Source organism: Microtus oregoni, unplaced genomic scaffold (assembly GCF_018167655.1).
Source record: "Microtus oregoni isolate MIOR12 unplaced genomic scaffold, Mior012 000004F_ref0000308, whole genome shotgun sequence".
In the NCBI taxonomy this organism is placed as follows: domain Eukaryota; kingdom Metazoa; phylum Chordata; class Mammalia; order Rodentia; family Cricetidae; genus Microtus; species Microtus oregoni.
Window position 1 is genome coordinate 14645095 of NW_024543063.1, and position 25522 is coordinate 14670616.

Here is a 25522-nt window from a genome sequence, read left to right on the forward strand (position 1 = left end):
TTGGGTTGGAGGGGGGTGGGGCTGCAGAAAGATAAAGACTACACCCCCACACACAGAGCAAGAGCGAGAACAAGAGAGAGAGAGTCGGATTCCCTTTCTCCCACCCCTGGGACCTGACGTCACCCCAGTACTTGCAGTCATTTGTAATTTTTATCTGACACTATGGTTTAACCTGTTCTCTGTGCTTTAGAAGGAGACAGAAAAAACACACCCAAGCCTGACAGACAACAGTAGCAATCTGTCTTGTGCCACCATGGAGAGTTCTCAAGACCAAGGTTTCTAACTGACTGACTTCAGGCCACATCAGAGACGCTGATGAAAAATCTGTAGGATGGGACTGACAGCTCAGACATGACCCAGAGACAACCAGGGACTGTGGATGAGAACAGGTTAGAGACCACACACAGGCCACCTCAACAGCAGGGGAACGTGAGTGCCCTTTATTCTGTTGTAGGAGAAAAGGGTTTTCTGAGGGGCATGTGTCTCTCTACAGACCTGCTTTACTTGAGTTCACACAGGATACTACTTCTAGAGAAACAACTTCGCTTGTGGGTGGATTGCCAGTGGCAGTGAGTGGAGCCAGAGCCACGCTTCCACAGGTGAGGGAGCTTCCAATCAGGAGCTGTCAACACAAATGCAGCTCCATCGTGGAACGCCCTGCTGTGCAGCTTTGTTCCAGATGATGCTGGGAAGCTGCTCTGCCCTTCTCGGTGGCAGAGACACAGCAAGTCAACTGAAGAGTCCTCTCAGCTTCTTCCTCTTTGCCTTTGCCAGCTGAGGTCTCTGCACAGGGCCTGAAGCACCCTAGAGGAAAAGGAATCCCAGTTAATTGGAGTTTTGAAACATATCTCTCATGACTCCTGGCTGGTATGAAGCCTTCTTAAAGTATCTGATGTCGATGTTGTGAGGTCTATTTTAGGAAGTGCTATAAGATTCTAAGTGCGCATGTCCCTCATGGGCCATCACCGGAAGTAAGGTATGGGGGGGGGGGTCAAGGTTCATCATTCAGCTCAAGAATGGCAGGAGATGGCAAGGGAGGATGTGGGAAAGCACAGTGCTCTACAACTTGGTAGCAGCTCACAATCTCTCAGACTATCAAGGCAGCGTCAACCAGGCAGCAGCTGCAGAGACCATGGCTGCAAGGTTCCAGGTGCCAGCCTCTCTCATGTGTGACTCACCAAGGGCTCAGGCTCCGGCTCTGAGAGGGCTGGAGGAGACGACACTGGCTGTTCGGGCTGTTTCAGAAGCTGGCTATCAGTTCCTTGAGAGGTGGGGCTGCCTGATGTCTGTGTCTCTCCTGAAATCAGAAAAATCAACAGAAGGCAGAGAGAAATGCCTACTCTCAGGAGAACAGAAGCATTCACTAAGCATTCGGACGAAGGGCAGAGTTTGCTATTAATATATTAACAGATTGAAGGAGCCAGCTTCCAGCTGACTTTAACCCTGTTCCGATGAAGACTCCCAAGCCCGCTTCCAGCACGTAGGTTATTTCCTTGACTCACAGAAGCTGAACAAATCTCTGTGCATCCCCGGGATGAATTCTCTGGCTAGTTCTCTTGTTAACTCCTAAGCACCCAGGAGTTATGTTCTGTGGTGAGGTACGTGTTCTGTGTCTGCACTGACCACACGGCTACTGAGCACTTGAAATATGACTAAGCTACATACGGAAAAGAAGTTTTAATTTTATTTAGTTTATATTCATTGAAATGTAAATAGATGATTTGGTTAGAACTGCTAAGCTCCAACTCTACTCCAAGCAGACCAGCTGTGACTGGGCATACTCACCAGAGCCTTGACGCTTCTGCCCGGCTTGTAACTGCTGTTTGGTGACTGCCACATACAGATTCTGCAGACTCAAGGCAAATGCCCTTCCATCACCAACAGTGCACGCCTCTGGCAATTTCTAGAGGAAAAGTGACATTGTCACTGGTCTGCCTGGCTAGAGAAAAAAGAGCTGATATCCCACTGACAGAACTGCCATCAACCCCAAGCAAATCTGTATGAAGAAGTATGATCCGATCCAGGGCTTCCATTTGAAAGCCTGCGGCTCACTGTTGGCACAGGGACTTCCCATGCACTCTCTTCTGAAGTCACTCTGGTGTTTCCTCCAGTCGTGAAATTAATTGTGCTTTACTGTGAAAACCCCATGGGCCTCTGGCCTCTTTCTTCTTATGAGATAACCTCTTGGGGCGTTGTTTTAGGAAACAATCTTCTTGGGCTGGGGGTACAGTTCATTGACAGAGTACTTGCCTAGCATGCACAAGTCCCTGGGTTCAGTCCCCAGCAGCAGCTCCATACACAAAGGACATTAGCTGTCCTAAGCATCCTTGAACATCCAGTTTGCTGTCTTAAGTAAGTTTACTCCTGAACTTCCACAGTAGAGAAAGAAAAAGAATGAAGTCCAGAAGGGGGAAAGGAATAAAACAGGGACAATGGAGCTACAGTGAAGCCCTATCTCGGGAAAAACAAAGCAAAACATAAACGATGGTGGCACGATGTCAGTCAGCGTCCAGAATAATCACACAGAAAACTATATTAATTACAACACTGTTTGGCTGATGGCTCAGGCATATTCCTGGCTAGCTCTTACATCTTAAATTAACCCATTTTTATTAATCTATGTATCACCATGAGGCTGTGGATTACTGGTAAGGTTCTGGCATATTTCTCCTTTGAAGGCTATATGACGTCTCCTTAATTCCACCTTCTCTCTCTCTCTCTCTCTCTCTCTCTCTCTCTCTCTCTCTCTCCATGTGTATATATATATATATATGTTTGGATTTCCTGCCTAGCTTTACTCTGCTAAGTCGTTGGCCAAAACAGCTTTATTGATCAATCAATAAAAGCAACACATACACAGAGGAACATTCTACATCAGTTGGAAAGTACAGTGGGCAGAGCTTTGGAGACCCACCTGCCATCTTATATTTTGGACCTGCAATCCAACTGTGCTTACTACTCCTCATGCCCCTCAGTGGGGTGATACTTCTCCCAAGGGGGTGAGAAGTTTTTTGAGGACTAAAAAAAGTTCCTCTTTTATAGTACCTAAACATAAAGACACATATAGCACATAGATGTTATTGTTGTAAGGAGGGGGCCACTTGTTTGTTTCCCAGCTGCCCAGAAATAATCACACAGAAACTGTATTAATTAAAACACTGCTTGGCCCATTAGCTCTAGCGTCTTATTGGCTAACTCTTACATATTAATTTAACCCATCCCCATTAATCTGTGTATCGCCACATGGCTGTGGCTTACTGGGTAAAGTTTCACCCAGCTCTAGAAAGGCTACATGGCTTCTTAGTCCACTTCCTTTCTCCCAGCATTCAGCTTAGTTTTCCCCGCCTAGCTCTGTTCCCCTATAGCTCTGTTATAGGCCCAAAACAGTTCCTTTATTTATCAATGGTAATCACAGCACACAGAGGGAAATCCCACATCATGTTATCATTTTTTTAATTGATTTTTATTGAGCTCTACATTTTTCTCTGCTCCCCTCCCTGCCTCCCTCCTCCTTTTCAACCCTCTCCCATGGTCCCCATGCTCCCAATTTACTCAGGAGATCTTGTCTTTTTCTACTTCCCATAGATGCTATCTTTGCATTCATTTGCTTATGCATATACGCAAGCACACATGCAGAGGTCAGAAGACAACCTGTGGGAGGTGGCTCTCTCCTTCCGTCACATGACCTCTGGGATGGAACTCAGGTCATGAGACTTCACAGTCAGTGCCTTTATCTACTAAGTCATCTTATAGGCTCCATAAATAGATTTTGGTAAATCTGTGGAAGTATAATTTCCTGAGAGGAGTGATTAGGAAAAGTTGAAAGATTCCTTAAGGAGATGATAACGACATGAGAGCTGAGATCTGCTGTAATTGCATTACCTTCGCCACAGGACAGGCTGTGGACACATTCACAGCTATGCACTTGCCTAATTCTCTTTTCAGCTAAACTGAACTGAAAAAAGGACTGAAGACAGAAGTAATGCAATAAGAATGTGATGAGAGTGTGGTTTCTGGTGGTCTCGAATCTAGCCATACTTCAGTCCTGGAATGGGTCCAGAAAGTACTTTGTCTGTCCCTATGCATGCCAACAATGATGGGTCCCAGGCAAACTGAGAAGGTCCAGAAGAGTAGTTCGGCGGAAAGCTTTCATGAGAAGTAACCTTAATTTCCTCAGCCTGAACATAATAGCTCATGTCAAACACCTTTCCTGTGCTATAAGAACTTTTTCTTTATGGTGCCGGGCACTGAACCCAAGGCTTCACATATCTAGGTGATGTTCTACCACTGAAGCTACAGCCTCAGCCTGACATCATTTCTGAAGCCTACTGTGGGGAAAGAACGAAACAAAATTTGTGGGAAGCAGTGGAGTGGGTACGGGATCACTGGGGTTATAGTTAGCCTCCTTGAGTGGGACAGAGGTTAAGAATCTGCTGATCCACATGGGATAAAAACATTTCGTCTTATGGCAGCCTCACCTCCATGAAGACCGCCTCAGGCTTGGACTTTCTTTCACCTTACTGCAATATAACCCAGGTTTCAATAAGACTTGGACTTTCACTGGTAACCAGGGACAACAAATCAGGGAGCCTAGTGTCTAAACTTTGCCTCCAGCAGTAATCCCAGTGATTATCATACAAGCCATCTTCAGCAACACTCCCTGAGGAGTGACCTGAAACTGAAGGCACAGCAGCAGACCACAGCGCCTCTACTCCACCTCTCAACTAGACTCCACTCTCTAATCCTTAGGCTACCTCTCCCAAAAGATAGCCCTCTACTAGATGGGCAGCAGAGAGAACAAGAGGTGCTCTCCTTCCTTCAGTGTCTGGGTTCTTTGTTCAAGGAATGTGTCTCTTCTTGGGTCATTCCCATATGATTTATTGTGCACAGTCTGCACAAACAGGCTTGGCAGATACAGGCAGCCCGTGGTCACTGACTGATGCCCTTTCTATGGAAGGAAACAGACTCTTTTCTAGGCTGACAGTTATGCAGCTTGTGTCTTTAACCCATAAATGAAGTGCTACAAGTAAGAGCCATTCAAGCATTGGCTACCCTGGGCCTAAATCCAAGTCTAGAACCTAATCTTGGTCCGTCCTCTCTTCTCCCCTTTCAGAGAGATGTGGTCCTGTAGTTGCCAGTTGCTATCCTCTCGCACCTCTAGCCTCAGGAAAGCACTAGCAGTACCATCCATGACATTTACTAAATGCCAACTGGTGCATTGCTCTAAGTATTTTAAATATTTACCCAATTTTTAAATCTTCTTCATTACCATTTTTCTGTCACCTAGAAGAGCTTCTCACCTGCTGGGAGCTCAACTGTTTATGAATGAATGGACATAGGAGGCACTAGTATGACCCTATTTGACTAAGACAGTCAGTCACAACTAGTAAGCAGAAGAACAGAGTGGAGTTATAGGCAGTCTGTCTTCGGAATATAAACAAAAACCACTACTTACTTACTTCTCTGAACGGCAGATTTAGTCAAAATGGAAACCAAGACTTTATCAGGATCACAATCCACAATCTCTTACATCATAGTTTATCTGTTATCACTAAGGTGACAAAAAAAAAAAGAGAACAGATAAAAAAGAAGCGACTAAATGTGGGAAGTAAAAGCAGCAACTGGTACAGACTGGAGCCCTTAAGGCTGGGCCACCATAGCCTATTTACAGTGGCTCTCTGGCATGACTGAGTCCCTGGGCATCCTCTCAGAATAGCCAAAAGAGAGTTATGTGGCCTGAGTTAGGAAAGGTGCAACATTAGCTCCCAGGACAGGACAATGGTAGGGGCGAGGTGGGGCAGGCTACAGAGATCAAAGCGAGAATGCTGGAGTTGGAACTAAGCAAAGTAAATAGTGTCTCCTTCTGAAAGTATGCTAGCCAGGAGCACCGTGTACCAGCATAGAGCGGGTCACTGCCCAGAACAGCAGGGCAAGAAGAGTCAGGTGAGCCTACTGCATTACCCGTCCATTGATTAGCCCAGAGACAATTCAAGCCAGGGAAAAAGTGACTGGGATTATAGATAGCAGGCAGGCATTGCAGGAGGAGGTGCAGGGGATGGACACCTCAGTCTTCCCTCCTCAGAGCAGATCTGAGTCAACAACACAGCCAAAAATAAAAGTCCTACCTTTGAGATTCACATTTGCATGTGTGTGACAGGCAGATATTTTTATTTGGTTTTGTGTTTCAAGTAATATGTAGTAACAGACTTATAAATCAGTGGTGACAGGAACTCAGAGTCCTGAAAAAAAAAAAGCCTCAGAAGACCCTAAGAGAGACATTCATGGATCTAATCTACATGGGAAGTAGAAGAAGACAAGCTCTCCTGAGTAAATTGGGAGTATGGGACCAAAGGAAAGGGTAGAAGGGAAGGGGAGCTGCAGGGAGGGGAGCAGAGAAAAATATAGCTCAATAAAATCAATTTAAAAATAGATAAATAAATATATAAATAAACAATTTAAAAAACAGTTTAAATTTAAAAAACCTCAGAAGTGGTAACATCAAGGTGAGCCTTGAAAGGCAGACTGTGAGCATAGTGGAAATGTGTGAGGTGTGAAACTGTGAAGAGATGGGTGTGTCATGCAGAGTGCAACCAGAGAGCTAAGCTCATGCCCACTGGATTGCAGCCCACTTTCTCTGAATCAGGGTCATGCCCATGGAGGCTTCCTTGTGCTTCATGGTTGGCTTTCTTATTTGACAGTGTTTGCAATAGCTTCCTTGGCGCCCAAGTAATACTGAGGCAATGATGTGGACCCAACTTCCTCCAGGTTACACTTTTAGATTTTCTGTTACACTTATTTCAGCTCCTAGTCCTTCTTCATTATTGACTTTAATAGACACAGCACTGCATAACCTCATCATCCATTCACAATCCTCCCTTTGCCAATGTAAAACTTTACCAGCCACTGTATAACTCTTCCATCAGCCACTGCATAACCCTCCCATCAGCCACTGCATAACCCTCCCATCAGCCACTGCATAACCCTCCCATCAGCCACTGCATAACCTTCCATCACCAACAAGTGTTTACCCTCCTGAGATAGTTCACGAGGGCACTGACTCTGGTTTAAACCTTATCAGAAACTTTGGGAAAACCAAAGTGACAGAACCTCCAGATTTCCTTTTCTTGTCTCTTGTTACAGCCCATTTTGGGGCCCATTTTCTTTTGTGGTCTCTCCCACCTTCATCAAGTCCAAAACACATACCCAAGGTGAAGAAAGTCAAGGATTCCTAGAAGGATTTGTTGGCAAGATCCCAATGGGCACTTGCACCTGAGGTGAGTCCCACGAAAGGTTCACACTAACACACAGCTCCCCCTGGATAAGTAGCTCTGTCTAAGGACAGATCTAGTAGATAGAGAGACAAGGAGAAACAAGCTAACAGAACCCTCCATCCTCCTTTGGGTTGCTTCTGGCATTTGTCCCAGAAACTAGCATAGTTCCAAGGCCTCTCATCCTGTCACAGCCCCCAAGATCAGGTCCCCAACAAGTGATTTCTCTAAAGGTAAGAAGTTCTCGCTGTCTCCCACAGAGCCCAGGCCTCTGACTGGGACTCTGGAGACACTCTCCACTAGCTTCCCTTAGAGACAAGTAACAGCATCAGGAAATTCTTCGAAGGTTTTATCCGCGAAAAGGATTGCCAAAATAACTAGATGGGAACGTGACAAATGATTTAGAAGCATCTAATGAGAAAGTCTCTTCAAGAAACATGACCCCACTACCAGCCTAGTCAAGTCTAAAACATACTGACATCTACTAAGGCGCTCAGACTGTGCAGGTGCTGCCCTCTTGAGGTTTACACTCTAGAGAAGATCAACAACAAACACAGGGCTAATTTCATACTCTCAAGGGCTGGCAAGATGGCTCAGCAGGGTAAAGGCACTTGCCCCCGAGTCCAATGGCTTGAGTTCAATGTCCAGAACCTACATGGGAGGAGAGATGCACCTTCCACACGTTGTCCTCTGACTTCCACATGGGTACCACGGCATAACTGTCACCCTAAATTCTCTCTCTCTCTCACACACACACTGATTTACTTTATTATTTGCGTGTGCGTGTGTGTGTGTCCATGACCCCAAAGGTCAGAAGAGGGTGTCAGATTCCCTTTAGGTGAGTTACAGGCAGTTGCTTGCAGCCAGCTGACATGGGTGCTGGGAACCCTTGTTCAATTCTCCGGAAGAGCAGCAAACTATTAAGTGCTGAGCCATCTCTCCAGCCCTATATAGTTTTAAATAGAGATCAAGGAAGGTGTCATGCAGTACATCTCAAAAAAAACAAAAAAAAACAAAAAAAAAACAAAAAAAAAAAACTACCTGGATGTGAGAGAGTAAACCATGCGGTGGAGTTCTTTCCGGTTTTCCTGGAATGGTCCAGTTTAAGCTTACCATCTAATTATTATTAGAGCCTCCTTCTCTTTTACAAGTGTCTCGACATGAATGACAAATTGGGTGGTCACTCTGCATGAGAGGACGAGCACGGCAGGCACACGGATATGTCCTTGTGTTCACTAGAAACCGTGACATGATGCAGCAGAGGCTGACGTGGCCTGCTCTATGTTCAGAAGGGTCACTCTGAGTGAGGAGAAAGAAGAGAGAGCTGCTTAGAGGCTGCACGGTATGGCGGATGTGAGCAGAGCAGGCAGGCAGATTCGGGGTGAATTATAAAGGGTGGCGCACACACCTTCCATCTGATGGACCAAGTGTCATGTGACAGCAGTCAGACACAGAGCAGATATAACAGGAATGATCCAGAAACCTGAACTGAAATCCCTAAGTCAAAGGTAAGCTGGGGCTGGAGCATAGCTCAGGGGTAGAATGTTTGTCTAGCAGGATGAAGCCCTAAGTTCTATCTGCAGAAATGTATAAGAAACAATAAAAAGGAAGCAATCTGAACTGACTGCTGGCCCACAACACCCATCTTCTACATTTAGTATCTTGTTTCAAGAAAGCAGGGGAGGGGAAAAAGACAGAGGGGTGGAGGGAGGCCGAGACTCCGATCAATTAGAGAAGATAGCAATTACTCCGGAAATGGATGTTCTTCCCCTTGCCGGGCACACTGGGGTGGTAGTGTGTAGCTCAGGGTGGCATCGTGTGGGTTACGATGTGTCAGGGACTGACTTGGACTTCTGATCCTTCTTCCCCCACTTCCCTTATAAGCATTCACCACCATGTGGGGCCAACTTCTGAGTCTTCTCTAGCCTGGTCCTGTTTCTATGCCAAGCTGGCTCAAGACATGTCCAAACGATAACACATAGAGAGAAAGAGGGTCCACTCTCACTAACTTGTTGCACCTGGCCTCCCAAAGCACAGAATTTCCAAACAATTCAGTGATTAGTGCAGAGGCAGATGAGGGAGAGAGCCCAGCTTCACTGTCTCTGGCCACCATGGCAGCCTATTCCTCAGTCTCTGAAGACCAAAAGAGTGAGGTTTCTGCATGAGAAGGCCTGAATCTAGATCCTGCCTCTGCCAGTGCCCTGCTGTGTTACCAGCTGCTGTTCTGAAAGCCCCTGTTCCCTCACCAGAAAAATAAGCTACCTACTGTGAAAGCATGGATCCTGGAAGATGATTAATATTGTTTTTTTAAAAAGATTTATTTTTATTTTTTTAAATTATGTGATACATGAGGGAAGATCTATACAAGTGGAGTATATGTACTGCGGAGTTCAGAAAAGAATGCTGGATCCTCTGGAATTATACAAGGTAGTGAGTCCATCTGGCCTGGGAACCAAATTCTGGTCCTCTGCAAGAGCGGCAAGTGTTCTTAATTGGTGAGCCATCTCTCTAGCCCTTAGTGTTTGTAAAGGATACCAGCTCTCCCCATGCCAACTCTTGTTAATTCTCCCATTTCTCAGGCCCTGCTCAAAGTAAGGCTTTGCCCTCATTCCATTTGACCTTTGTAGGGAGGAAACAGGGACAAAATTCAGTTATAACTCTCTCCACGAAACATGCAAAGCATGACCTGCACTGGCATGCCATGGCATGAATGCACATGTGTGCACGCACATGCACACACAATTTAAATGATTTTTGAATATTAAGAGAACCCAAGTTACCTAGAAGTGTTTCAGGTGGGAATGCTTTCTAATGACTATTGATATTTCCTGCTCTGAACAAGGCTCCATAAGGGCTATTTGGGAAACAGAAAAACATGCCCTCCAACCCGTCACAAATGTTTTGGGTGGGATTACTCTCCTGGAGTCCTCAGAGTATCGAGGGAGGCATGATGAGGGTGGAGAGAACAGTAACACAGTGCTGATGCCAGGGCTTCAGGTGCCAACTCCCCCATCCTGCTTTTCCACAGCAGTTCATGCAGACAAACAGTTTCTGAGTTTAAGGCAAGACCTTACCATGAGGGGTTCCTGTTTTGTCCCTCACTGTATTAACAGTCCCATATCAGATAATATGACCAGAGTACTCTGTACATACGTATGGAAATGTCATGATGAAACTCATTGTTTCCTACAAATAATAGTCACCTGTGAAGGGAAAAAAGTCGACCTATCTGCTGAGATGAGAAACCCTGGTGTCTTGGGGAAAGAACACACAGCATCCTAAGGGCACACTGCCCTTGAAGAGCCACGTGTGAGATCAACAACACAGCTGACTCTGCTCAGTGTTTGGTCTGACTTAGCTTTGTTTGGGTCTGTGCCTGTCACAAGGCCACCTCTGACCACTCTGCCCTGCCACCGCTGACCTCCACAATTAGCCTCTCACTTCCAAGCATCCACACAGCGCTGGGCTGGAGGGAAACATAACACTGGACAATCTGGGCACAATCTTGTGTTTAGAAACCTTACAAATTAATTGTGGCTTAGGGATCTTGAATTATTTAACCTATAGTCTACTTTTCCCCTTTCGCTGTCATGATGAGGTGGGAGAACGGAGGCATGCTCACAGTGCACGTGCAAGCGTCACGTGTCTCAGTCAGGCAAGTTCCCTGAGCACTTTCTGAGGCCTTTCTTGAGACTAGGATATTGTGAACATCTGGTTCTCTCCCATGCTGGACCTACAACAGAGGTTAACACAGGTGAAGAGTTAACACACTTCCAGGTAGACGGTCGTATCTGGTTCAGTGTGAGAAGAAGGAAAGGAAGACAGCCTAAATAGGAAAGGTCCAAGCAAAAGGATGAAACAGTACTTTCAAGACTTGGTTTGGTTTGATTTTCTTGAAGCAGCGTCTCACTGGGTAGCTGGTCTTGAACTTGCCTATGATGGTTGTGTGACTGTCACCACACCTGGCTCACCTCAAAAGCCATGTGATGCTGGAGGGTCACACACGCTAACCACATCTTCTACCACCAAGTTACCTAGCTGCTGTCAAAATTAACTAACTTAAAAATTAGCCTCCACATTTACTTATCAGTCAGGCAGTAAAATATTCTCATTTCATATAGGAAAAAAACAAAGGGTCAAGGATTAATTAGCTCTCCCAATGCACAGCAGAATGAGAAGGCAGAAGACCCAAAGAGGTGGCCTTCAGAACTTCGCCATGGCCCACTAGGCAGAAGGCCTCACAGAACCACCATGGACAAGTCCATTTCTCCCCTGACAGGAGGTGGTTCCTACTGGGGTCCAGAAGCTACTAGGAGCTAGCTCTGACTCCTTTTCAAGGCCCCAAATGGCCCAAGCTGCAGAGAGGGAAGAAACGGATGCCTCCTTGAGGAGGTGAGCTGTGCTAACCCCACACAGCCTCCCAAGGCACAGAAAGTCACAAAATGACTGCAGCCCAGGGAGACTCTAGACTCTGAATCGCCTTCAGAAAGAAGCTCGGCCTCTCAGAGTCATTGCAGGAAGGCCCCAAAGAAAAATAATGGCAGAGGGAGTGGAAGTGGAGGTGGGGGCGGGGCAGCTGCTCTCATAAGAGCCCTTTGTGGTGGCTGCCTCTGAAAGGAGGTTTTGCTAGACAAGGTGGAACTTCTCAAGGTGACAAGCAAATGGCACAGACTGAGCTGTGACCCTCCACTCACTCCAACCACCCCCTCCCCTGTGGAGGGCCAGAGCTCAAACTGTCCCTGGAGCTCCACCCAGCCCCAGCACAAACCATGGCTTTCTAGTCTGCAGAGCAACTAATGAGTGGCAAAGGGGCTCGAGGGACCAGAGTGGTTTCCTGGGGGGATGAGTCCTCTGAGTCTCACAGAAAGGGGAATCGCAACTCCAGCTCCCTTTCCCTTGCTTTACCCCCGCCCCCTTGCCCAAAACAAGTAGCTCCTGTCCCTCTGGCTCTGGCTGGCCTCACGGGGGATGGGCAGTCTCAGCATCAGGTTATCACCTCGTTCATGGTCCGCTACCTCAACATCCCTCCTCAGATGGAAGTGAACCGGTGTGGTGGAATCAGAACGGGAAAAACGTCAAGTTTACAACAAACTCACAGCTCCAAGTCCCAAAAGGACCCAGCTCGGCCCTGAGTCCCAGCCCTGTGCAGATTTCTCTGCTTCCCTGGCTTTGTAAGGGGACGCTCAGCTGGGCCTGCAGGTGCAAAGGTGAAGTGGAGGACCAGTGGTGTTCTCTGCAAGACCTCTGCCGCCAGGGAGATTCTCTTTCACCGGATTACATGCCTGACAGCTGGGAACACAGCCTGTGGCAGGGCTCAAGGGCTTCCTGCCTTCACCTGCCTGCTGCCTGCTCGCTGTAGGGTGCCAGCGTCTTCTCCTGGAGAAACCCTATTCCACTGGAAGATGTACCACTTTCCCAAACATGCACACTAGCACATGTGCTCACACACGTGTTCATCAGGCACTGAAAAATATGTGATATAATATCTCACAATATTAGGGCAAGCAAGATGGCTCGGCTGGTAACAGTGCCTTCACTTGCAAGCCTGACAACCCGAGTTCAATCCCTGGAGTCCACAGTGGACAGAGAAAACTGACTCTTGAAAGATGTCTTCTGATTTCCACCCCCCCCCCCACACACATGCACACACACCAATAGTAAAAATTAAAAAAAAACAATACTGCTTTATGGGAATAGACTGATGTGATCACTTTGAAAAATGATTTGGCAGTATCTACTAATTTTAAATATTCATGTATTACCTGTGAGTCAACCATTCCAATTCATTGTGCTTATTCAAATACAAAGGGACAAACCATGGCACAGTCTCGCAGTGAAACAGTACACAGAAATGAAAAACATGTCATATGCATACAATGGATAAATTTTATAAACAGAGTGAAAGAAGTCAGACAAAAATGAATGTATGTGAGATGACTGCATTTATATAAAAGTTAAAACAGGCGAAAGTAATGAGTATATGAGAAGCCAGAACATTCTCTTCTGAAGCAGAAGAGGAGTACTTCTGAGGACTGAAACTTTCTAATTCTTTTTAAGATTTTTGAGACTATGTATTTTATTTTGTACATACGAATGTTTTCCCTGCATATATGTCTGTGTACCACAGTCTGTACAGTCTACAGAGACCAGAAGAGGGCATCAGACACCCTGGGACTGGAGCCATGGTTGTGAGCCACCACGTGGGTGCTGGGGATTGAACCTGGGTCCTCTGGAAGAGAAGCAGTGCTCTTAACTGCTGAGCCATATCTCCAGCCTCCAAAATTCTAATTTTTGATTTGGGTGCTGGTTTGTAAATGCTGCTGTTCATTTTGCAACAGTTCTCCAAGTTAGGTGCTTATTGACATTTTAAAAATATGCATCCTACATTTTAAGTGGTTTTCTTGTTTTGAGACAGTGTCCTACTATGTAGACCTGACTGGCCTGGAGCTTTTACACAGACCAGGCTAGCTTCGAGCTCATAGAGCAACACTTGCATCTGCTTCATCAGTGTTGGAATTAAAGGCAGGTACTACCATGTCCAGCCACATCTTATATTTTGATTCAAAATATTTATTAATAAAAGGGAAAAAAAACACTCCTGAAAGCAAGCAATTCCTCAAAGAAACAATAGATTAACTCTATGACTCATTTGCTCAAAGTTGAACAGACATGGTCACACAATAACGTGTACATTTTGGGGGATGTAGTTGAGGATGTGGGTTTGTGGTAGAGTGTAACCTGGGTTCAAACCTCAGCACCACAAAACTGTACACAAACATTCACAGTGGCATTGTTCATAATGGTCGAAAAGGTGGAGGGAACGGAAATGCCCATCAACAGACTGAGGATAAACAAAAAATCTGGCAGATCTGGGCTGGGGAGACGGCGGCTTAGTAGGTAAAGGTGCTTACCACTTTGAGCTTGATGACCTGAGTTCAGCTGTCAGAACCCACAGTGGGAAAGAACCGACTCAACAAAGTTGTCCTCTGACCCCCACATGTACACCATGAAATCCATGCCCATAACACTGTGTCACAGCATACTTACATACATGCAATAATAATTTAAAAATATAAAAAATTTAAAGGTTTTTAAAGGGGCCACTAAGCTAGACAACATAGTCTGAAGTTTGAGACCCACATGACGGAAAGAGCCAACTGACTCCTGCGTGTTGTCCTCGGGCTTCCATAGGCTTGTTAGCGCCCTCTGCACACACACAAACAAATAAACAGATGAATTAAAAATACCCCTCTGTTGAGTGCGCTGACACAAACACTAACTCAACACTCAGAAGGCAGAGGCAGGCAGATCTGGGATTTGCAGGCCAACCTGGCCTATACGTCGACTTCCAGGACATCCAGAGCTACACAATGAGACCTTGTCTCAAATAAATAAACAAAATAACCCCCAAATATGCCAAAAATCCATATATTGGAGTTTTGTTTTTCCATAAAGAGGCATGGGATTCCGATACTTGCTTCAATACATGGACCTTGAAAGCACAATGCTAAGTGAAAGAAGCAAGACACAGAAGGCCACCCACAGCAGGGTTCCACTCACGAGACACAGAAGGCCACCCACAGCAGGGTTCCACTCACGAGACACAGAAGGCCACCCACAGCAGGGTTCCACTCACGAGACACAGAAGGCTACCCACAGCAGGGTTCCACTCACGAGACACAGAAGGCACCCACAGCAGGGTTCCACTCACGAGACACAGAAGGCTACCCACAGCAGGGTTCTACTCACGAGACACAGAAGGCCACCCACAGCAGGGTTCCACTCACGAGACACAGAAGGCTACCCACAGCAGGGTTCTACTCACGAGACACAGAAGGCCACCCACAGCAGGGTTCCACTCACGTAAAGTACGCAGAATGGGCAGATCCCTAGAAACACAGTAGTTCGGGCTTTCTAGGGAATGGGGATGGGGTGAAAGAATAACTGCAAATGCATTTGGAGTTCTCTGGGGATGATAAAAATACAACTGCATGGTCATGTTTAAATCACTGAATGGTGATTTTTTTAAATCACTTATTTTTTTAAAAAGTATTTTATGCATATGAATGTGCATATGCGCAGTGCCCACAGAGGCCAGAAGAAGGTCTTGGGTTCCTTTGGTGCTGGAGTTACATACAGTTGTGAGCCACAGTGTAGATACTGAGAACCAAACCTGGGTCCTCGGCAACAACAAGCGCTCCTAACTTTTGAGTACTCTCTCATGTTACCTCATTCTCATTGTAGCTCAGTTTTTAAAAATTATTTATATGTATGGATGCTTTGTTTGCCCACACGTCTGTGCACTGCATGCTTGCCTGGTGCTTTAAGGCCAAAAGAGTTCAACCCCTTGGGACTGCAGTTACTGATGGCTGTAAACCACCAGGTGGACACTGGGAATTGATACCAGGTCCTCTGAAAGAGCAACAAGTGTTCTAACTCCAGCTCCAGCTCATTTTCTTAAAGGATTATAAAAGTTTCCACTACCCCATCCTTCCTTCACTTTTTTTCCCATTCTGGTACCTTTCTTAGGAATAACCTGTGAGGCCCCCAACAGACCTGGACAACTTGTTTGTTTTGAGGCAGGGTCTCACTATGTATCCCTGGGAAGCCTGGTAATTCAGAAATCCACCTACTTCTGGGCCATAATGCCCAGCCCCTGAACAACTAACTTCTAAGTAGTTCAGACAGGCTGAGCCCCAATTCAGTCAGACCTGAGCAACTTTTTTTGTTACTGTCTTGTTTTGTTTTTCGACACAGGTTTTCTCAGTAGCTATGGAGCTTGTCCTGGAACTTGTTCTGTAGACCAGGTTGGCCTTGAACTCACAGAGATCCTCCTGCCTCTGCCTCTTGAGTGCTGGGATTAAAAATGTGTGCCACTACTGCCTGGCTTTTTAAAAAATTATTTATTTATTCTTATTTAATGTATATTGGTATTTTGTTTTGCCTGTGGAAGGGTGTTGGGTCTCCTGGAACTGTAGTTACAGACAGTTGTGAGCTGCCATGTGGGTGCTGGGAATTGAACCCGGAAGAGTAGCCAGTCCTCTTAACCACTCAGCCATCTCTCCAGCTCCGCCCCCACTGCCCCCCCCCCTTTGAGACAGAGTCCCATTACATAGCTGTGGCTAGCCTGGAATCACTAGATAGATCAGGCTGGCTTGAAACTAGCACAAGTCTCCTCCTGCCTCAACTGTCCCAGCGTTCTGGGGTCCAAACACTCGTGTGTGTGTGTGTGTGTGTGTGTGTGTGTGTGTGTGTGTGCATATATTCATGTACATGTACACAGAGACCAGAAATTGATGTTGGGTGTCTTCCTCAATTGCTCTTCACCTTGTTTTTTGGGAAGGGTCTCTTACTGAACCTGAAGCTCGCCAATTCAGCTAGACTGCCTAGCTGGCCAGCAAGCCCAAGGATCTCCCTGTCCCTGCCTCCCTAACACTGGGGTTACAGTGCTGCCACACTTGGCTTTTTATGTGGGTACTGGAGACAGAATCAAGGTCCTCGTATTTGGTGTGGCAAATACGTTACAAGCTGAGCCATCTTCCCAGCCCAGAGGTCGAGACAGCCTTTAAAGGACTTCAACACAGTCAATAGCATAGATACCCAGTGCCTGATATTGTAACAATTGCAACTGGAGTTGAATTGTGAAAGACCTCAGAATCTAGACTCAGACATCATTTTAAAGCAACCCACCACCTAGATACTTGCTATATTATCTTGGCCAAGCAACCTAATTTTTTCATGCTTCAACTTTCTCCCAATGAAATTAGTAAAATAAAGGCTAGGGATGCTGCTCAAAGATAGAGTAGTTGACTAGCATGTGTGAGGTCCTAATCATTTAATCTCCAATCTCTCTCTCTCTCTCTCTCTCTCTCTCTCTCTCTCTCTCTCTCTCTTTCACACACACACACACACACACACACACACACACACACACACAGAGTCCTTATCCATGAGGGCCATCACAATGATTGTCAAAAAAGATAATATGAGTGATGTATTTATTCTGTTCCCTTTTGAGTCCCAAACACTTGAAGGCAACCAAGAAAGATACTTAATTTCAGCAAAATGGTGGGGTTCTGTAGTCTAATGGCTAACACTTAAATCTCTAGGTCCATTATTTCATCTTTCTAAAACCTTTGTTTCTCCAACTGTGTAAAGGGAATGATAATTCTATTCTCATTATAGAGTAGTTACTAGGATTAAGTGAGATAACGAAGTGCCTGATACCTAGAAAGTACATAATAAATATCAACTCTTATTTACTTGGTCACTAAACAAAATTATTGAGTGTGGCAGTCTCAAGCTGTGTCCTGGGATGCAACAAACTTCACTGCCCTCAAGAAGCTCACAGTCTGGTTAGGGAGTCAGACACATAAACAATCCATTGTTCCTCATGGTCAGCCACACACTGCAGCCTTTGATCTGGGGCATCGTGGAACAAAGCTGGGCATGTAAGGAAACTATGGGGAGGGGGCAGCAGTGAATGGACCCTTCTTTTCTCACAAAGTGCCTATAAAAGTCTAGATAAACAGCCATGCAGACTTCCTTCTTGGCATTGCTACTAGCTGGCCAGGGTCTGAAGGACAGCTCTTTCCTGTCTCCCTGCTCTTCCAGTGGCTGGGACCTTCTCACCAATCAGGTCACTGGCCATCACAGCATCTGTCATACTTGCTTCTGGAGCATTCTGCTCTTTTCCTCAAAACACCTATAACATTTTTAGTTACTTGAGTTCTTTTGTTTTTGTTTTGAGACAAGGTCACACATTCAAACTGGCCTCAAACTCTCAATTCTCCTTCCTCAGCCCCCCTGAGATTACAGGAGTATATACCACCATGCCAAGCCTCAATTGCCAACAGTCACAGGTTTCTGATTTCTCCCCCAGGCTGCGAGGCTCTAGTATCCAGGAAGTATTCGCCCAGATAATATGTGCTGAGCACCGACAATGTGCCAGGCCCTGAAGTAGGTGTTTGAAGTTCAGATGGAAGCAGAGAGATGGCTGCTCTGCTAATGAACTTACAGTTCACAAAAAGTTCTCAGATGGATGTTTACCCATTTCTGGTTGAAAACCCTATTCTGACTGTCCTGGTTAGTTATGGGTTTTTGACTACTCATCTGAATTTAAAAAAAAAAAAGCAAGAAGCTAGAACACAGCATGTGTGTGGGGGTCACAGTACTTCCTGTGGCCCTGGATACCTATGTCCATTGCTCAAAAGTTTATCTTAGGGCATACAGTACCACCACAGAGTCATTTCTGCAAGCTCTTTCCTTACAAAGCTGTGTATTGGGCATTATAGGTGTAAGCAAGGTAGATATCAAGCCAGAGACATATTTGTTGGGTGAGCGTGTGGCAGAAAGTGTGGAACAAGATCTCCTTAGGTCCTGTACAGATATAATAACTGAGCCTCAAAATGCGCAGCCGTCCACACCCTTCAAATGCAATGTCCTGAGACTCCAGGTGGTGGCTACTCACAATCCAAGTTCCTCTATCGTTGAATCTGACTTCATCTGAAAGGTTGCTTCCTGCTACACCAGCCTAGGTCGAGAGATGCTGAATTCAACTCCAGTAAAAATATGCATTGTCAACTCCCTGGAGAGAGGACAAGAGAACACTATCCAGGCTGGAGGACAACAGCATTCCAAGGTCAATGGGAAGGCTCCAATTCTTTATTAAATGAAGGCGGGTGTGTGCATAGAAAATTGATGAAGCCTGGCATTGTGGTGATATTTTGTTGGTGATCTAATAAATAAAGCCTGAAGATCAGAGTGCAGAGCTAGCCTCTAGTTAGTCATAGAGGCCAGGCAATGGTAGCACACACCTTTAATTCAGCACTTGGGAGGAAGAGGCAGTTGGACCTCTGTGAGTTCAAGGTCACCCTGGGCTGTGTGAGATTAATCCAATCTAAAAGAGAAACAAGGCCAGGCAGTGGTGGTTCACACCTTTAATCCCAGTGTTTGGGAGTCTCACACCTTCAATTCCAGCACTGGGAAGGTGGAGACAGAGGGGTGTGGCTGGGTGGAGAGAGGAATATAAGGCGGGAGGAGACATTCAGCCTCAGGAGCTCAGGCATTCAGTCTGAGAACTTGCAGAGACAGAACACCCATTCCATCAGAGGATTTTGCAGAGGTCAGAACTCTGGCTGCTGCTCTGCTTCTCTGCTCTTTCAGCTTTCTCGCCCTAATATCTGACTCTGGGGTTTTATTATTAAGATCAATTAGAAATCACGCTACGCAACATGATGATATACTTCTTTATTCCCAGCACTCGGAAAGTAGAGGCAGGTGGATCTTTGAGTTTGAGGCTAGCCTGATCAAGTTCCAGAATAGCCAGGGCTATGTGGAAAAACCTGTCTCAACCCCCATCCTCCCAAACAAATAAAATTAATGAAAAAAATCCTTGCTTAATAGCAGGGAATAATGTCCTGAAAGCAGAATCAGAGACAAAGCCTCAAACCATAGAATAAATATTCAAGAACCACTGACCAGGCATCTTTACTGAACCAGGCTATTTCGGGTACAAAGAATAAATGAATGTCCATGTGTTTAGTAAAATCTGTTGAGTTCTATGATACAGGTCCTCACAAAGTCTGCTTTAGGAGAAAGCAGGAACCCCATAGGATTATCCAACTCTGACAGGGGTTTTTCTTGCCCCACCCCAGCTCCCTACCTTAACCTGAATCAGAAAAGATCTGAAGGAACGGTATGGCATCAGGTGGCTCTGGAGGAGGTAGAGTGGGATAAAGACATGCCCATGAACTCTGAACAGCATACTAGGTTGAACAGAGGAAGGAAATCCACAGAACCAGCCAGCTAATAGTTGTGGTCCAAACAACTGCTGCCAACAACCTGACAGAATTCATGGTGCAACTGCAGACAAGCTGACAAGGAGAGACAGTCTCATATAGGGAACAGTGTTTGCGAATAATCTATATTAGCCTGTCCTGTGGAGATGAAATGGTTTTTTTCCATGCTAGAAATCAAACCCAGGATGTCATGCATTCAAGGCAAGCCCTCCACCTATTTGGAAAAATGAAATTCTCTGAAAAATCTCTGCATTCCAGTTCCAAATTGAGCCCTAGGTTAGGAAAATTTTTGTCCTTGGCATTAATCTATGCTTATCCTCTTTGGGAAGATAGTAGGCATTACGTTGTTCTGGTATAAGAACTTTGCATATTTTAGATCAACATTCTAAGTACATCTATTACAGGTGTATCTTGTGGAGGTCAGAAGACAATTTTGGGGGAATCAGTTATCTCCATCTGAATTTATGTGGGTTCCAGAGACTGGACTCAGGTGTCAGGCTTGTGTAGCAAGCGCCTTTGCCTGCTGAGCTGTCTTGCCCTTCCATGTCATATTAATATGCTACTTAGTACCACCAAGTAGTACTATACTCATTTGGGATGCATGTTGATTTATATGCACTTCATTACCTTGTTCCTTCAATGACTATAGCACACATTTTTTTTGATGGATACATACAATAATGACCAAGGAAGGAAGTTTTTTACATCAAAGATAATGAGAATAAAATTAACTAGGGTGACCAGCTCAGGCATGCTCCCTGAAAGCCTCCCTTGAAGTCAGGCATGATATAGTACATACCTGTAATCCCAACACTTACAACAGAGAGGCAGGAAGATTGCACATTCAATGTTAGCCAGGGCTACACATAGTGAGATGCCCTCCACCAAAAGAGAAAGGGCAGGCGTCTGGAGAGATGATTCAGCATTTAAGACTCAGAACATCAGGTTGGTTCTAGACAGCACACACATCAGAAGGCTCACAAATGCCTGAAACTCCAGTTTCAGGAAATCCAACATCTTCTTCTGTCTCCTCAGGTATCTGCATGCATGTGGTACACATACATACACTCACACACATACACATGAAATAAATATATCATTGATCTCTATTATTAAGTCAAAATATTAAGTTGATTAATTGAAATTAATTGTGGAGAGACTATTATAGATAAATATTTTATTCATACATGTTTATATTACGTATATTTAGTTAGATAGATTACCTCTTATCCAAAGTGCTTGAGACCAAATGTTGTTTTGACTTCAGATTTTAGAATATTTGTATATGCATAGTAAGATATTTTGAGGATGGAGTAAACATGAATTTTTTTGTTTTATATATACATTATATGTACTTACTGAAAGCAATTTTATATAATATTTTTAGTACCCATACATTCTGTGACCCATCCCATGAGGTCAGTGTAGAATTTTCCAAGTCAGTATTCAAAAAGGTTCAGATAGGAGATCATACACTTTTCTCATAAGATGTGTAGAAATCGCGTTGGTACTGACCAGGAAGCTTCCACTCCACTAGCTGGCTTTCATAGTACCGGAGGGTGATATGCAGGCTGCTGGGGAAAAAACTCATCAACACTCTTACCCAGCTGTGAACTCTGGGCTACAAGAATAGCTGGTGTGACAGATATACCTGAGGGTGTAATAGTGGCATGATGTTATGGAGGTAACCAATCATTTTCTGGTTGGCTTTAAGACCCTCTCCACAGAAGGAAATATATGCCTGGTACTATAGATAGGGCCAAGAACCCACAGGTGGGAAAGTCACAGGCTCCAAGGGTGAACCTACTACGACTATTCTGCTAAATGGAGATAGTATTAAACTGCCCTCTAACTCATATTTCTGTCCCATAGATTCGTGACTCTCTGACTTCATTACAAAATCTTCTTTGTGTGGTGGATAGTGGCTAACTCAGAAAGCTACAACTGGTCAAAGTGCAGAGATCCAGTCTCTGTGGAGTGTTCTCAACCCTCTCTAAGGCACAGGGACATTGTGGAAGAGGGGGTAAAAACTGTAAGACCAAAAGTCAGAAAGCATCGGGTGAACAGTGTCTTTTGGACATGACAGAACGGAGGCACTCACTGGCTCACAGCGACTGTGGGAGGTCACACAAGATCACACAGATCAAACCAATCAACATTCCAGTGCAGAGTGGCAGGGGCGGGGCGGGGGGAAGTTCATGAGCCACTGCTGGGGGTGAGGAGATGAGGGGCATATTCAGGGAAGTGAATATAATCAAAATACACTGCATGCATCCAATAAGTTCTCAAGTAAAAATATTAAATATAGCATATAGTTAAGTTTCTGATATAGAGCACCAAGCCTGGTAGTGCATGTTTTGCAATTCCAACACTTGAGAGGTGAGAACAGGGGATCAGACGTTTAAGGCCAGCCTGGGCTACACACTGAGCTCAAAGTCATTCTGGGTTACTCGAGATTGCCTTAAAGCAAACAAACTTCAGTATTGGAACAGTTTGTGCTTTGGGTACTGGATTAGGGAAGTTTGGCCTGTATCAATACCTGATTGCATTATTATTATTATTATTATTATTATTATTATTAATATTATTATTTCAGAGTGTAATTCTGTTACATAGAATCATGGCTGGTGAGTCTCATAAACCTCCTGTAGAAGACACTAATGACAGCAAGTGCTTCTGGGGTGGAGGGAAATCTGTCTTCTGTCTGTCTACATGGAGATACATGGAGTTCACGGGCGCCAGACAAATGGAGCGGGATGAATAATCATCGATGAAGTCACAGAACTATCTGAATCATATATCTCCAGGCTTCAGAAGGCAAGGGCAAGGGGGAGACAGAATTACTGAAGAAGGAAAAACTGAGGAAGAGAAACCGTGCCCTGAACATTTTTTTGTTATAAAAGTAGCACAGGATGGCCAATGCCAAAGTCATCACCAGATTATGGAGGCCTGCAGCCACTTCTGTGAAACAGGGAACAGGACCCTCAAGGTTTCTCCAGTTGGAATCCTGTTGTTCTTAATGCCTAAACTCAGCACCTAGGGAAACATAGAGATATTTATAGAGCTCCCAGGAGAAAAACTATTATAGAAAGGAAAACAAAGTAAAGAGTAAATGATGCTCAGGCATGTGTCATTTAATATGGGGACACATTCTGAGAAATGTGTTGTTAGGTGTTCTACCGCTGTGTGAATACCACAGTGTACGCACACAAACTGAGAGAGCTACAATGATATCAGATGGTATAATCTTAGGGACCATCATTAGAAATGCGGCCCATTGTTGACTTTTAGTCATGCAGAGCATAATTGTTCAGAACAGAAGGCTGTGGTACTATGGGGGAGCAGTGGCTAGGTTCTGGGAGAAAGGCTAGGAAAAGAGAGATGTAGGACTCAGCAGAGCAGCCAAGATGGACCAGACTGTGGTCAGTCTGGGAGCTGGGTGACTTTACGAGACTTCTGGCCTTTTAGTCCAGACTTTCTGCATCCCTGTCCTTATTCCTGGGACTAGTCAGGTATCCTAAAAGCCCAAATCAATTCTGATTTTGTATAGTGCATCTCACATTTTTTTGGACATAGGTTTTACTGAGGTTATTAATTTAGCATTCCTAAAAGTTAAACATCTCACTTTCTCATAGTAAACCATAGCTTGTGTGTGTACAGTCCTCAGTGATTTGTTAATACCCCATCCTCAAGCTTGGAGGCAAAACCAGGCAGTGTGACACCAGGCTGACCCTAAGCAACATAGCTGCTCTGCTCCCTCAGGGTTCATCTTCAGGTGAGGGATGAAGGGAGAACAAGATCTAGGCTCTGGTTACAGGGCATCTAGAACACCTGCTGTTAATAAAACACTGTCTGTCAAGGCCTTAGCCCTCTAACTCACCGAAGCAGAGGCAAGGGATGAGAGAGGAATTTTATGTCCTCTGATTTTCACCCCAGGGAATAATCACCCCCACAGTCTACCCCAAAAGCTACTACCTAGTAGAGAGAGTGCCAAATGACTCAGAACATGCTGCTACCATGGTGAGAGTAGTTGTGTCAATCTCTCCCAGCAAGGGATGTTGGTCAGCGGATAAGGGGGAAGGGTGAGAGGAAACTTGGTCAAATGAGCTTTCTTCCCACCTCCAGGGGCCCTAACTGCCAAGACAGCTTCTGTAAGATGTAAAGAAGGACACATCAGGGAAAAGGCCACCATAATAAAATAGAGACTCTGGCAAAGGGCTGAGGTTGTAGCATAATGGTGAAGTGCTTGCCAGCATTTGTGAGGCCTTGGGCTCACCCACAGCTGAAAAAAAAATTAAATAGGGAGGATTTTTTTGTTTTGTTTTGCACTGGGGATGTAGCTCAGTAGTAGAGCTACAAGGGACACGGGAGGAAGGAGAGATACAGCCCAAGATGCCAGGCTTCATTTGGCAGGGAGCATGGTTGTGAGAGGTAACTGGTTATTTGTTTCCCGGTGCTTCTCACTACTGAGATCTCACCTCCTGTTCCCTCTCAATTGTTCCCTTCCTTCCTTCACTCCCTCCCTTCCTCTCCTCGCTTACTCTTCTTGATGAGTGCTTCTATATGGCACAGCACAATACTTTGCTAGTGCTCACCTAGTAGCTGCCTCACCCCTGCAATCAAAACCGCAGACAGTTAATAGTCTTCATCTCTGCCAGCTCCTTGTGCCAGGCCTGATCTGGCTCAAGACAGTCCTTACCATAGAAATGAGAGCTACCAAATTCCCAAATGAGACAGCAACAGCTGGAGCAAGGATTTCTTTCTCTATCAAAGTGGGCAGCATAATAAATGCAATTAGAGAGCTAAGGGCAGACTTTTCAGTGAGGTAGTAAGGAGATCTAAAGGCTAGATGCAGAGCTGTGAGAAGCAGTACATGGAACCCTGATATGACATCAGAACTGGGACTGGGCAGAGAGGCTTTCAAGAACTGGTGAAGTGGGCCAGTGAGATGGCTCGGCACTTGCCCACAAGCCGGATGGCCTGTTTGATCTCTGGAATCCACATGGTGGAAGGAGAGGACTGACTCCTGCAAGTTCTCCCCTGACCTCCACTTATGCACGGCACATGCATGTATGCACAAACAAATCAATAGAACAGAAGAAGAGGTTCAATCAACTAAAATGTAGACTGAGGAGAAGACAGCCTTGCTTATTAAGGGACTACTGGGTAGACAGCATTATACTTCACCTGGAAGTACTTTCTAAATTGGAATCCAGAGCCCGGGGATCAAGGAGTCAAACTTAAGTATATGCAAGCATGAGGACCTCATTTCAAATCCTCAGAACCCACATGAAAAAACAGGAGTGGTCTCATGACTGTAATGAAGTAAAGATGGGGAGACAGAAAGATCCCTAGGGATTGCTAGTCATACACATGCACGCACACATGTACACGCATGCACAGACATATACACATGAAGTGATATAGAACTTTAAAGGTCCCATTTAGGAGCAG

At 45.2% G+C, this 25522-nt stretch overlaps 1 protein-coding gene across 3 annotated transcripts in view; it reads right to left on the reverse strand.

The window, feature by feature from the left end:
* Nucleotides 1-425: 425 nt before the first annotated feature.
* Nucleotides 426-25522, reverse strand: part of Nhej1 (non-homologous end joining factor 1) — a 93771-nt gene continuing 68674 nt past the window's right edge. For all 3 annotated transcript variants that reach the window (XM_041650479.1, XM_041650480.1, XM_041650478.1), the window contains 3 exons: nt 1786-1903; nt 1179-1297; nt 426-804 (listed from right to left, as the gene is read on the reverse strand). In XM_041650479.1, the coding sequence (XP_041506413.1) occupies nt 730-804; nt 1179-1297; nt 1786-1903 (312 nt within the window). In that variant the 3' untranslated portion in view covers nt 426-729. The remainder of the gene's footprint in view (nt 805-1178; nt 1298-1785; nt 1904-25522) is intronic.